The following is a 15,734-nucleotide window of genomic DNA, read 5'->3' on the forward strand; positions in this document are numbered from 1 at the left end:
GCAACTTCCCAGTGCGGTCACCCATCGCTACGATTTTTGGCTCGTTTAACTTAGTTACATTTCATTGTTCTTATTTTTCTTTTATTTTTCTTGTATTTTCCTCTATTGTATTTCATTATTTCATGTCTCCTCACTAACATTTAAGTATAGTTCCAGGCATCCTAGCTGTCCGGACAGACACCGGTTACCGGAACAGTAGAACGCACTACCGAATATAGGGGTATTACAAGATACATACTAAATGATATTCTCTAGGGCATACTACTAACAAAAAGGCCTTAAGCCCATAACACAACAACAGCACAATGCCCTTCCTGAGCCTGTTAAACCAGTCAATTCTCACATAAATACACAGTTAAACTATTTAGCTTAAAACTAACATTTTGCAAAAACTATCCAATTTAACCCCAAAAATTCTATAATTATTCCCTGTAGTCCTTAACAATGCCATTCTACTATTGCAATTGGAATTATAATTTTCTAACCACTCACGAATAATTTATGGATTTTTATTCTAAACTTAAACATTAGGTAAGAAAAAAGAGAATTTGGATTTCGGATTTACTTACACCAATTCTGACACTTGGAACGCGTCCAGGGTGTCTGAAAATGGTGGGAAGCACTGTAATATTGACCTACCTTCGAAGTGGGTCCGATAACTTGTGCATTCGGCCTAAAATTATAGTCCCAGTCACTGATAGAATTTCTTTGAAATGAAAATACCTATGTGAAGCCCACAACACTAGGAGTTAGAATGTAATTTTTATTTAATTTAAAAGACTCATTAAAGACTAGAAGAATTACTGGCAAGCTCATGGGACCACTAAATTTTTGATGTTGAAAAAATTCCAAATTGGTGTAGTTACAAAGTTCTTGACGTGTAGGACGCATTTGTTGTCTAGAACTTTTATTAGGATTTACGATTTGGGAGAAATCTAGCCCAGAAGTCAAAAAAGGTTGAAACTTCTGAGGCTCGATTTACACAAATCGCTTAATGAAAATTCGTGAAATTGGTGTCTATGGAAAGCTTGTGAGTTTAGAACAAAAAGGGAACAAAACCCGGTTCAATAAGTGGTTGGAATTGCTAGAAATAGCGAGGGAAGATGAAGAGTAGCGCGCTCACACGAGGGAAGTTTGGAGGGCATTTCTTGCCGAAAAGGAGGTTGCTGGCAGCTGGGGAGAGGCGCTAGGGGTGCGCTGGCAAGGGAGGAAGGCAAGGGAGGTAGTGGTCAGTGGTGGTGGGCAGGGAGGAGCTAGTAAAAAGGGAGAGAAGGGAGAGAGGTCGTGCAGCGCGAAGAGGAGAAGGAAAAAAGAGAAAAAGAGGACCGATAAGATTTAGTCGGTCCGATCCGAACAGATTCAATTCAATCAATTTGATTCAAAATACCCAAAATTTGATTTTTGCTCTGTTCTGGGACTCAACATGAGGCTCAAAAATTTCAAAAAAATTACAAAAAACTCAAAAAATTTATAGAATTTAAAAATATTTTCAAACTTATCACGTAGTCTTTAAATTAATTTTAAAAAAATTATTGAAATTAATTACCTTAAAAAATAAAAATCCAATTTTAAAAATCCAAAAAATTCAAATTAAAATACCACAATATTTAATATATTAAAATATTAAAATTTACATAAAAAAATAATTATTTAAAAATTCAGGACATTACAATACATGTCTACTCAATATTGTATTGCCATTCCATATATGGTTCATTTAATGAGAGATTATTGAGTACATTCAGTACATATATATGATAGATCTCAGAAATAGATAAAAATTAATCAATGTTCGAACAATCAATTAATCATTCGAGTGACCATGCGAGCTTATATACAACCCAAAGGATCGCCATATAAACAAAGTCATTTTCTGTATTTTGTAATGTACTGTTCACATCCACGAAGTTGGACTTCCCATCTGTAATCCCTAAACCCATTTTCTGTTATAAATAGCTTGTATGTTAGACAATATAGAGAGAAAGAATTCCTATATTGTTAAAATATAAGGGAATGACAAGAGTGAAATATGTATAGAATTATATATATATAATTCAATATATATTATTCTATTATGACACTTGACAAGTATATGTGTGAAATAAAATAATTATCATATTGTAATTTTCGTAAATAAATTACGAACATATGTGTTTATTAACAAGTAGATGTGTCTGTTAATAGACAGACATGTCAATTCTATACAAATAGTTGTGACTGTTTGTATAGGTGTGTTAATAAACAGACATGTCTATTCTATACAAAAAGTCATAACTATTTGTATAGATGTCTGTTAATAAACAGATATGTCTATACAAATAATCACAACTATTTGTATAGGTAACTTTTAATAAATAGACATATCTATTACACAAATAGTTGTATCTATTGGAGATAGACAGATGTGTCTATCTAGTAAAGGTGCCATGGCTTTTCATTCTTTAAGGGAAATCTTCAGGAGTTGCTATCTACAGATTTCAGGCTTTGTTGTATCCTGGAGGTATATTGCCATAACCTTGCAGCAATCTAGTGGGGGCAATTAATACCTTAAAGATAGTGATTCATCACGCCTCAAAGCCTATTCTACACCCACTGCCACAACAATTTTAAGGTATTAATAGCAATGGAGTCCAAGGCTATTTCCGTGATGAATCAAGAGTTCGTGAAACTTGATCATTTTAAGGAACAACTTATATTCACTGAGAAGGTGAAAGCAGATTAAGAAAAGAAGATGAATTGCCATGCATAGGTCATATTCTCAATAACTCATCAGATAGGCTATAAGATTTGTTTACCTCTGTCAAGTCTTCAAAGGAAATCTGGAATTCGTTAGAATTTGAATATAATACAGAAAAAAAAAGGTATGGATAAATTTCTCATTATGAAATATTTTGAATTCTAAATACTTGATAATATGCCTGTTATGGATAAGTCCATGAGTTGCATATCTTTGTTTCAAAGTTTAAGGATTTGAAAGTGGTAGTTCCTAAATCATTGCAATTAGGAGGAATAATAGCACATCATACTTCTAGTTTGAATGATTATAGGAAGAAATTACTGTATGCCTCATACGACTTTTCTCTTAAAAAGATTTAGAAATACTTACACATTTAAAAGTTTTTATGTGATAATTTATTTTATTTTGATGACATGCTTATAATTAGAAGAAATATAAGGTTATATTATAATGCTAAAGCTCATGGTGAATGTGTCAAAGAAGATAATAAGATTTATGTGCATAAGTCGAAAAACACTTTTTATATGCATAAATCCTAATTCATATTGATTGTGTCTATCACTAACTAGGTAAGGATATTGTTAAAATATTAGTGATAGGAAAATTTGTCTCATTTTAAAAGAGTTATGTCTGTTCATTAAAAGATATCAAAATGAACTATTTATTACCGATAATTATATTTGTTTTAAAAGGTGTAAATGAACAAATGTAATTATTCTAAGAGATACAAAAGTGAACGGTTGTATCTATTGTAAAAGGTATAAGTGAACAAATATAATTGTTCTAAGAGATACAAAGTAAATGGTTTTATCTATTCTAAAAGGTATAAGTGAATGGTTGTATCTGTTCTAAAAGATATAAGTGAATGGTTGTATCTGTTCTAAGAGGTATAAGTGAACAATTGTATATGTTCTAAGAGGTATAAGTGAACAGATGTAATTATACTAAAAGATACAAAGTGAACAATTGTATCTGTTGTAAAAGGTATAAGTGAATAGATGTAATTATTCTAAGAGATACAAAATGAACGATTGTATCTGTTGTAAAAGGTACAAGAGAATAGATGTAATTGTTATAAGAGATACAAAGTGAATTGTTGTGTCTATTCTAAAAAGTATAAGTGAACAGATATAATTATTCTAATAGATACAAAATAAACTATTGTATATGTTAAAAAATTTGCAAATGCTTTATAAATAGCAGTTTGGAACAAAAAATCTATTAACTTTTCTTTTTTGTCTCTTCTCTTTATTTTTACCTACAATCAATATTATTATTCTTTAATTTATTCTTGAAAGAATTTTAAAATTACTATCTAGATTTATATTTTGGTTATTATCCTTGAGGGATCTACCTAAACTACCTAGCTGTAACATAGTGGGGGTTTTACTCTTTGTCAATTTCATTATATTGAGGGAAGCAAATACTCCATATGATATTTATTGCAAATTGACTAGAAATTTTGGAAGAATAATTACTCAAATTGAGTATACTAATGCTATTGATAGCTTAATGTATGCTATGTATTGCACTAGACTTGATATTGCTTTCGCAGTATTTAAATTATCAAGTTATACTAGTAATATTAGTATGAAATACTGGAAAACAATTTTAAGGGTTTTTGGATATTAAAAAAAAAAAGAATTATAAACTATAGATTATTCTGTGATAAATTTCCAAATGTGCTAAAACTATATAAAGAGTTGTATTCATGCAAAGAGTTGTGTCTCTTGGCCAAAAGATGTAACTAAATAAAAGATGCAATTTTTCTTAATAGTTATATGTATGAAGAGATGAATTTGTTGGCCAAAAGGTTGATACATTTTGAGTAGTAAATATAAGAGCCTTACAAGTCATTTGTAAAAAGTGACAAAAGGACAAATGAGTATTCATTTGTGTGTATGTGCAAGTTTAGCTTGGTTCTTTATTGTTAGATACTCTCATTTTAAACAAGTTAAGGAGCAATTTATTTCTGCAAATAAAGTACATATCTAGACTGTGAATTATTTATGTAGTTCATGTTATAAACATGTGATTATATGATTGACTAGTGAAACAAATATGGTGGAGATCCTAGAGTTATACAAATGCCAATTGGATAAGTAGTACTAAGGATAATAAGTCAACCTTTGGTTGGGTGTCCACTTTAAGTGGAGATTCTATTTCTTAGGCATCAAAGAAACAAACTTGTATAACTCATTTTACTGTGAAATCCGAATTTATAATTTTGGCTAATGTTGGTAAAGAAGCAGAATGGCTGAGAAACTTGTTATTGGATATTAAGTTGTGGCCACAACCTGTGCCATCTATTTCTTTATATTATGATAGTCAAAATCATGATGGCTCAAGCTTATAGTAAAATATACAATTGAAAGTATATACATATAAGCTTCAGACATGAAAATGTAAGACAATTAGTCTCTAATGGTGTTATTACTATGTTATGTTAAATCCTATAAGAATCTAGCAAATCCTTTAATAAAATGACTCTCGAGAGTTATGATTATAAGTACATGTGCTGATTAGGATTTAAAATATTCCATTAAATTTACTAATGATGGGAACCCTACTTTATAGTATTATTACTAAATAAAGTTTAAAGGGTAACAACAAGTCATTAGTAAATGTTGTAATTAAAGTACTTAATGTACTAAGTTAATGGAATGAGGATGATTATTTATACTCTTAATGAAGTCTAAAATTATTACAAAGGAAACTTCACCTATATGGACATAGAAAGTGGTGCCGCTTCAACAAAAGTGAGAATAACTTTTGTAAATGTTCATGAAAACAGGAGGTAGCACAAGGCCATATTCGTGCTAAAATTTTGGTGAACTTTTTAAGTCGAACTAATTGATTCGTGTGTGTAGTATTTCCAGTTCTATTTAATAGGAATCTAGGTTTAAGCTAAGGCCACCATGATTTCTTTAGAACTTTGAATTACTTACACTAAGGAAAAGTTTAAATCGAAAGATACTTTTCATTATGCATGAAACAATGGGATCTAACAATACAAGCTAAGTGGGGGATTGTTATAAATAGCTTGTATGTTAGACAATATAGAGAGAAAGAATTCCTATATTGTTAAAATATAAGGGAATGACAAGAGTGAAATATGTATAGAATTATATATATATAATTCAATATATATTATTCTATTATGACACTTGACAAGTATATGTGTGAAATAAAATAATTATCATATTGTAATTTTCGTAAATAAATTACGAACATATGTGTTTATTAACAAGTAGATGTGTCTGTTAATAGACAGACATGTCAATTTTATACAAACAGTTGTGACTGTTTGTATAGGTGTGTTAATAAACAGACATGTCTATTCTATACAAAAAGTCATAACTATTTGTATAGATGTCTGTTAATAAACAGATATGTCTATACAAATAATCACAACTATTTGTATAGGTAACTTTTAATAAATAGACATATCTATTACACAAATAGTTGTATCTATTGGAGATAGACAGATGTGTCTATCTAGTAAAGGTGCCATGGCTTTTCATTCTTTATAAATATGGATGAGTTTTTTCAATTCATATATACTACTTCTATTTCTTCTTATTTTCTTCTAGTCTCTTTAAATTCAGTTCGTATAAAGAGTTCTTAAGGGAAATCTTCAGGAGTTGCTGTCTGCAGATTTCAGGCTTTGTTGTATCCTGGAGGTATATTGCCATAACCTTGCAGCAATCTAGTGGGGACAATTAATACCTTAAGGATAGTGATTCATCACGCCTCAAAGCCTATTCTACACCCACTGCCACAACATTTTCTAGTGTTGGCATAATAAGGATAGTTTAGAATCAATATTTTAAATGTTGTGTATGGGCAGTATAAATGGTATGGACAGTTGAGGACAATGTTAAATTATTTTTACCTTGAATTGGAGTTGATTTCAGCGTTAGAGTTAATTAGGTTTTTTACTAGATATAATTGGACATTGGATGCTATACAATGCCCGTAAACTTTGAATATAATAGCAATTAAGATTATTTTCCCTCCAGTTCCGCTCCGACAACCATGGCTTCTTTTGGTATCTGGTATGTGAGCAGATATTGAATATTGTAGCATGACATCAGTAGAAGGGTATAATTGGCATGCATGTACATCATCAATTATATGCATATTGGTTAGAAATTAATTAATTAAAACATAAAATTATTGTTACATAATTATTAATGCTTATTTATTGTGTTGTGTTGCCATGGTATGGTGACATAGAACCGCGTGCTCATTTAGGTTGGGACAGGCTTGACTTAAGCTTGTTTGCATTAAAGTGGCTGAGATATGGGATCAATTTTTATATATTATTGCAGAATGTATTGTGTGAGTGGTTCTAAATCACCACTTTATTTTGCAATGTATATTTTTGTTATGTATTGTGATAAGCATTTCCAAATCACCACTTTATTTTGCAATGTATATTTTTGTTATGTATTGTGATAAGCATTTCCATTATTAGGATTACATCAGTTTCGAGCTAGTTATAGATATTTCAAAGCAGTCGCAGCATATCACAAAGAAAGACAATCACTACCATTTGGGCCTCAGATCGTTTGACTGACAACGGTGCTCAAGTTCTTATTCTTAGAGCTTCCAACTTCGTTGGATTTATTGATTTTTTTTTAATAAAATAACGAAAAGTGACTCACAAATATTTGGCATAATTTTAATTTTATTGATTCACAATCGATTCAAGACAATTTTGTGAATAAACTAGTTTTTGTGTCTTCTGAGCTTTCAGAGGCGATTGGTTAGTATAATCGCTTAGGAAAAAGTGATGAGCAATATATATATATATATATATATATATATATATATATATATATATATATATTAATGAAGAAAATATTAATTTTAATTTTAATTTTAATTAATTTAATGAGTTAAACAAATTACAATTAATTTCAACAATTGAGTTTAAATTACTAAAATCAAAAAATTTTAAAACAAAACATAAATTTGCTTGAAAGTTTGACTTTTCGGCGTAATTAGGCAAATTTGAAACCATTCAAAGCCATGATGCTTTTCCTTCATTAATCTCCATCTGATTAGATCAAAATGTTAAATTCTACACGTAATCTCCCATTATTGGTTAAGCACTTCATAGTATTACGGTCGAATTAGTGATAAAGAGTTTACGTCAAGTTCTAATTGGTATTATTATTTAAATTGTTATAAAAAAAAATAATTTTGACTTAAAAGCTTAAACGTTTATGCCATTTATAATTAGTTAAATGTTTTAATCTTAAATGATAAAATTTAATATTTAAAATTGAATATAATTATAAATAAAGAAAAAACTGAATTTCTTGAAAATTTTAAAATTAAATTATAATATAATTTTTGAAATTTAGTGAAATAATTTAATTTCTTACTTTTTATTATATATACAAATTGAACATTTCATTCAATTTTTTTATTTAAATTATTATTAATTTTAATAAAAATATCAAAATACATTATATTATATTTTTAATATAAAACAATTAAATCTATGAAATTTTATTTTATTTTAAAATAATCACTTACTTTAAATTTTATATTTAAAAAGGTCAATATATTTTATATTTATTATATAAATAAATATAGTATAATAATATTTTTTTAAGTAATGAAAGGATGTTGTTAGTCACTATTTTTTTTTTAATTTTTTTTTAGAAATATGGTCATTATTATCTTTAAAGGAAGTTGGACAGACAATCACTGCGTCATGATACATGTGGCCACCGATTGTGATGTTTATATTGGAAATCCAAGCGATTGGACAAAAACAAAGTTAAAAAAAATTGACCTAATAGCAATTATGTGTTCACCAGTTTAAAAAAAAGATGAGTAGAGCGAGGATTAAGAGAAGGGCTGGTTTTGAAACTTGGAAGGCCAAAATACAAGACAACTTGGTGAATCTAGGGAAAATTGAAGGGCAAGGAAAGATTTTGTATTTGAAATTGATAAGAAAAATGCAGATGCTGTTGGCTAGAACAATGATCACTCATTTATTATACTTACAATAAATTTATTTTATTATATAGAATGTTTTTATTATGTAATAATAAATATAAAATATGTTTATTTTTTAATATAAAATTAGATTGAAAATATAGGAAATAACATTTTGATTATTTTTATTAAAATTAATGAAAATATGAAAGGAAAATTAAATAAAGGGATCAATTTTTATATATAATAAAAAAAATAAAAAATTAGTTAAATTGTTTTATTTTAAAAATATAAAGACTAAATTATTAGTTTTATCAAATTTTATATATTATATTATAATTTATTTATTAATTTTTTCAAATTTATTTTTTTAATATTAAAAGTTAAATTTTATTGTACAAAATTATTACATTTAGCTATAATTGAAAAACAATGTAAATGTTTAAATTTTTAGACTAAATTGACTTTTTAAAAGGGTATTTTATTAATAAATATTTTATGTAAATAAATGATCTTTTATAAAATAAATTAAATCTAAATTCAGTAAATAGATGCTTAATAAATTATTTATGTATAGTTCCTTTGGTTAGTCCATTAGGCATTGAAAAATGTTTTCCATGACAAAATATTGGCTAATAATTTTCAACTAAATCAATCCCATTAGATGATAAAAAAAAATAAAATAAAATGCATTTCAAAACTCAAATCAACCATGATGTCATTAATTTGGTATTATACGATGTATATTATTAATAATTGTTATTATATAGAAAGAGGTTTAGAATAATAAGCCTAGTTTTGCGTGCAGTTGAGTATGGACGGTCGGTTTAGTGGCCCACACAGCCTTTTGAAGAGGTCTTGATTTTTGGTAGTTTGTGAGCAGACAAAAGCAGAGAAGCTTCTTATCCTTCCCTGTTGGTTTTCACACATAGAATCTTCAAAAGCTAAAGTACCTGCATCATATCCGAATTATCACTTAATTACCAACTATACCCCTTCTTTAATATATTCCTCTTCCCAAATTAACAAACCTCTTTCAGCTAGGTGTATCAAGGAAGTGACTTCAAATATATATTAGCGATGGCAATAATGTAAATATTTACAACTTCAAGGGCTAATTGCTATACTTCCATCATAACTGAAATTTTATCTGCGCAGTTGCGTATATAATTGATTGTCGTGCCAGCCTGTTTAGTATCATATGCTCTGTTCCATCTAATTCCAAGATTTTAGTCTCTCTCTTTCTCTCTCTCTCTCAGAAATCATATCTGCAATGGCGCCCATGAGTCTGCCTCCAGGATTTAGGTTTCATCCAACGGATGAGGAGCTTGTTGCTTACTATCTTGATCGAAAAATCACAGGCAAAACGATTGAACTTGAAATAATCCCAGAAGTTGATCTCTATAAATGCGAGCCATGGGATTTACCAGGTACATATAAATGCATATATACTCATTTTAATTCTTTTACATTGCTATTTTAATTAATTTACACTCATATCTATATATCTACACTAAAAATTTGTGAAACAGATAAGTCGTTTTTACCAAGCAAAGATTTGGAGTGGTATTTTTACAGTCAAAGGGATAAGAAGTACCCAAATGGGTCAAGAACTAACAGGGCAACAAGAGCTGGTTACTGGAAAGCCACAGGGAAAGATAGACCAGTGCACTCTCAAAAGCAGCCTGTAGGTATGAAGAAGACGTTGGTATACTATAGAGGTAGAGCTCCCCATGGCATTAGAACCAACTGGGTCATGCACGAATACCGCTTAATCGACTCATTATGTGGCACTGCCTCATCAAGTTTAAAGGTGTGAGATTTATCTTGAATTATTATCTGTTTCCTACATGTGATCATTGAATCATCAAGATAAAGTTAGATTGGCATTATATGTTATGTAGAAAATACACGATAACCCCATCTTGAAATATAAGCAAAATAAAATATATGTTAAAAAAGAAAAGCAATATAAGATAGATTTCAGTCTCTTTAGTGTTTTTTCCTAGAAAAGTTGTGGGAACGAAGCTGATTGTTCTTTTATAAGGAAATAGTTTATGTGAAAGAGTTCTGAGTTGCATGTCACAAAGAAGAAACCCTGGAAACAGTAAGCTAGTAGCTAGGTCACAGGAAATTATTCGGTGCTTTTGCTACGCATGAATCATCTCTCCTTCTCATGGGTCTATTATTCTTGCTGAAGAAGGATCTCATTTATCCATGAGCATACCATGCATTATTTTTATGTGTACGAATGTATTTTATAATTTACAGTAATCTGCAGATGATGTTAAAAGGTTGATTAGCATATGTTTACATGTGCATGTTTGCATGTAAGTTTATTATATGATCTCAGAATGATTTAGGAACTCTTCAAAATGCATTTCGATAAGCATATTTATGGGAAGCATTATAGCAGTTCACTACCGACTTTATGCAGTAAAGAAAAGAAAAGCATCATAGGCCATGTTTCTTTATGTTAAATGCAATGGAGAGAGAAAGAAAGAGAGGTTAGATCTCATCAAATTTAATCATTGCTCATGATTTATGTACCATTATCATTTTTAGATCTTCCTTTTTTCTTACTATAATATTACTCTTTAATAAAGAATACCTTATCAGCATGATGTTGAAAGAGTCTTTGTTTCAAGACTTTGGCTGTACTTACTTGTGACTTTGTCTTGTTCCTGTTTCTTTTTCTCCTTTCTGAGATTTGCTTTTGATTGATCTTTCACTCATTTTTCACTCTATAGGATTCCTATGCGTTGTGCCGAGTTTTCAAGAAAACCATGCAAATTCCCAAACCAAAAGAAGGTGAAAATGCGAATGTAAATAAGGATGAAATGTGGGTTTCTGATGAACAATTCTTAACAGATGATGCAAGTGGGATTGAAACTTCTAAAGGGAGGGAAAATGAAGATGAGAATTTCAACAATGAGTATTTTAAATTTCCATCTGATACTTCTTCCTCAGATGTCACCCAGGGGACACCATTGGAAAATGCAGTAGCCGATGATTCACAAGCTCCATTTGCCTCGGATGAAGCCAATAGCTCAGCTAACATGTATTACGTCGGTGTAGACTTCTCCTCAAATTTACTTCAGGTATACTAACAATAACCCATTTATTTATTCTTTTCCCTTAAAAAATCTAGATACCCAACTCATAATTTAGGCACACAATTGATCTGCTGCTGTATCAATTGAGCTAACTCAAATTAATTGTTTTTAGAAATACCCTCTTAGGGAAACTAATAAACGTCAGTCTTGGTTAATGACACATGTCTAAAGTTGATGCAAGAAGATACCATCATATCTAGGTAATAAGGACTAATTAAGTCAATTTTATGGGCCATGCCTAGATTCATATAATAATATTATTCCCAAGCTATCTTTTATGTTCACGATGTGATTATGCCCTTTGCCAACACCACATTTCCAGCAATGTTGTTGCTTTATCACTAAAGCATCATGTTCACACCACATCATTTTGGAAAATCATGCTTGTTTTTCACTATATAACCCGTCTTTGTTCACACACAACTTAAAAAGTAGAATGCTTCAGCCTATGGGTTGGAAAATAGCCCATTAAACAAATCCTTCCCAGTTCTCTTTTTGATCTTAAAGTGACAAAAGTTGGCAGCAATAAACTCTCTCTTTTCCTAAAGCTTCCTTCAAAAAATCTCATAGACCTGCTCATATTACTTAGCTTTTCCTCACCATCTTCTATAACCTCTTTTGACCGACTCAAAACATCATTCAAACTTCCTGATTTTCCTCTACTGGTATTCTAAATCTCAAATGTCACCATTTCTCCAATGTTATGTTTTCTACACACACATTCAAAAGCTTAAAATACAAATATGCGGTTCCAACTTACTTTATATATGGTCCCACCATAGATATTGTGTGTGTCTGTTATAAGCATCTATTTATGCTCAGAAACCATGTTAATTTATATGTCTGTGCATGCAGGGTATGCAGATCCCAAGCTACAAAAGCCTGCATTATCAACTTCCTTACCCACCCTTGGAACTAGAAGACTTCCCACAGATAAATATAGCGGAGACAAAGCCGACAAAGTCTGAAACCATGGATGAGTACGCGATGTATGACAATTACAAGGATTGCATGAACGGGACATTAGAAGACATTTTTTCTTTATGTTCCTCTCAAGACAATTCCATTGCCGTTTCCCAGCAAGACTGAGTACAGTAACAAAGATTATTACGTACTTGGCCAGCTTTCTTAATTTAATACATTCAATTAACTGGGATTCATTTGACACATAGATAGAGTATTGTGTTGGGATCAATAACCAAAATGAGTAGAAGGTATTATATTGCCAAACGCAACATAACTATATATACAGTGTAATTAATGTACTTCAATGGAACGATGTCAAGGTATGCCATCGTTTATCCCCACCCCCTTTTTTTTTTTTCTTTAAAGTTAATCTTTTTACTTCCAAAGGGTACCTGAACGGTCAAATTAAGAATTCGTTAATCATATTGTCATGTATTTTTTTTCTCTTGGGAAATGAAAATTCATGAATTTAAAAGTGTTCTCTTAGAATACATAATAGAAATTATTAGGTATATCGGTGTACATATATCATCTCTTATAATTATGTGAGACTTATTTTTATATTATAAAAAAGATTTACTTTTCTGTAAGAGAAGAAGTACTATTTTAATTACTTTCAGTGTATCTAATAATTAGCCTAGATTATAGTGTATATTCACTTGTAAAAATGTAAATTCTCTTCAAAATATAAAAATTTAACTCTATATAATTAGTAGAAGTGTATATACACAAAACGCACTGAATGATCTTTCATTATTTTAATAATATTTTTGGTTTTTTTTTCTTGATTGGCACAATGTATTTAATTTAAATATTATAATTATAATAAAAATAATATAGTAAAGTAGAACTTTGTATTCTCAATCTCTATTTTACAATTTTAATTTTAAATAAGTACAGAAAAATAAAATATAATGATTCATGCCATTTTCAGTGTACGTCATCAACTTAGCCTATTTATTAAATAATTAATATTGACAAATGGTATATTTATGTGTGTTAATTTGTCACGATCCAACCTATGGGCCGGACCGGCACTAGGACCTGGGCCAGCTTAAAGCCCCCGAGGCCCGTAGTAAGCCTAACTATTCACTTAACCCAACTCTAAGGCCCATTTGGGCCCAATTTCAAGAAATTAACCGGACAGAGTCCGGCCATAAAATGGACCTTTCAACGGGGAGTTTTTGACTCACCCGACCTGTAAACACAATAAATACTCAATTGGGGAGCTCAGCTCACCCTCCACATACTCATCAGCATAAAAATAAATGGGAGCTCAGCTCCCTCATCCAATCCATCAAACATGCATAGAATATTAAGTTTACAGGTCCAAAATAATAATTTAGTTTACAGACCCATATCAAATAAACATTTCTAACACAAGCGTAAATTATAAGATTTAACAAGTTTATACAAACGTTAATAATCGACCTGCGAGGAAGAAAGCAGGTTAATCTCAAAAATATCCTCCTGTGGCCTGAAAAAATATTAAACAGGAGTGAGCGTTCGACTCAGAGAGTAAAATATCAATTTTAACCATAATCTCTATAACTATCTAAAACTAATGCACCCTGTAGAGTGAAATGCAACATCAACAACATTTTCACATCATAACATCATAAAGGTAATTTGGAGCACTCACACACACTGTAATATCAATCATAATATATGGGAGCTGATCCCCTATACAGCTCTCTTAAATCCAACCTGGTGCCAGCGAAGAACTCAAGTCGGACTTTCACTTAATAAACCAAATCGGGGGTCCCAGCGAAGAACTCAAGCCGTGACTACCTCGAAGGAGCGAGTCCCAGCGAAGATCTCAAGCCGTGTCTACCCGTCCTATCCATAGTCCACACCACATGACACGCACGCGCCACGCACGCTGCTGCTCCAAATTACCACAGCAACATACATGGCACTTTCACAGTTATGAATGCAACATAAATCATGCCTAAAGTTTATCTACATAGATATATGCATATAAGTGATGCATGGGCATGCTTGAACATATAATAATAGCGAAATTACAATTAAAATTAATATTTTACTCACAGACTTGACAACGGTCACTGTGGCGGCTGGGCGGAGGAAGAAGGCATCGGCTCACGACAATTACATTACAATTATTTAATACAAATGACTCAATACAATCAAGAAAAGACCAAATCGTCCTAAGTCGTGCGAAAATCCAGTGAGTCTCCCTATACCTAGGACCTACCCAACCTGTAAAATGGCTCAAAACACACTTCTATATTCACAATCCATATATCCACAACTCAATCACATCACACAGCCCCTCCTGGGCCCATCAAATCAGTCATCCATCACAATATGTAAAATTTCAATTTAGTCCTTATAATTGATCATTTTGCAAAAACTACCCAAACAAGCTCTAAAAATTCTAAAACTTTGCCCTGCTGTCCTTAGCAATATTACTAGGCTATTGCAAAAAGAATCAAAATTTTCTGAGCTACCACGAATATTTTATGGATTTTTAATCCTATTTAAGCACTAGAAAATTACGAAAAAGCAAGGTTCAGGTTTACCTTTCTTGATTCGACTTGAGGCAACGCTCGGGATGTCCGACAATGGGGTAGCCAAAACCTCGGTCGATTACGAGACTTTTACGTAGCAGTGCATGCGGCACGAAATTTGCAGACTCAGTCAACTATCGAATTTTCCGCGAATTGAGGATACCTATACGAAGCCCACAACACGGGGGTTAGTACATAAATTTTTCAGAATTTTCTAAGCTCATTTAATGCTCAGAAAAACACTGTGAAGTTCCGTGGGACCCATCGAAAAATGGTGTTAGAAAAATTGGAAATTTATGTCGCCGTGAAGCTCTCGACGAGTGGAGCGCTCTGGTACTCTCGGTTTTCTCGTGGGATTCACGGTTTGCGAGGAATCTAACTCGAAAGTCAAAATGAGCTAAAACTTCTCGGGCAAAAATTGGA

At 31.1% G+C, this 15,734-nt stretch overlaps 1 protein-coding gene across 1 annotated transcript; it reads left to right on the forward strand.

Annotated features, from left to right (window-relative positions):
- Positions 1-9,914: 9,914 nt before the first annotated feature.
- LOC110641026 (NAC domain-containing protein 54) lies at positions 9,915-13,171 on the forward strand. The gene is made up of 4 exons (XM_021792622.2): positions 9,915-10,125; positions 10,228-10,508; positions 11,446-11,796; positions 12,667-13,171. The coding sequence occupies exons 1-4, from the start codon at positions 9,969-9,971 to the stop codon at positions 12,898-12,900; spliced, it is 1,023 nt and encodes a 340-aa protein (XP_021648314.1). The 5' UTR covers positions 9,915-9,968; the 3' UTR covers positions 12,901-13,171.
- The last annotated feature ends 2,563 nt before the right edge of the window (positions 13,172-15,734 follow it).

This window comes from Hevea brasiliensis, chromosome 11 (genome assembly GCF_030052815.1).
Source record: "Hevea brasiliensis isolate MT/VB/25A 57/8 chromosome 11, ASM3005281v1, whole genome shotgun sequence".
Classification (NCBI taxonomy): Eukaryota; Viridiplantae; Streptophyta; class Magnoliopsida; order Malpighiales; family Euphorbiaceae; genus Hevea; species Hevea brasiliensis.

Bases quoted from the DNA above. Each gene is read 5' to 3' on its own strand.
- LOC110641026 (XM_021792622.2), top strand. From the start codon at position 9,969: ATGGCGCCCATGAGTCTGCCTCCAGGATTTAGGTTTCATCCAACGGAT. The intron at 10,126-10,227 runs GTACATATAAAT...TTTGTGAAACAG, and splicing joins CGAGCCATGGGATTTACCAG to ATAAGTCGTTTTTACCAAGC. The intron at 11,797-12,666 runs GTATACTAACAA...CTGTGCATGCAG, and splicing joins TCTCCTCAAATTTACTTCAG to GGTATGCAGATCCCAAGCTA.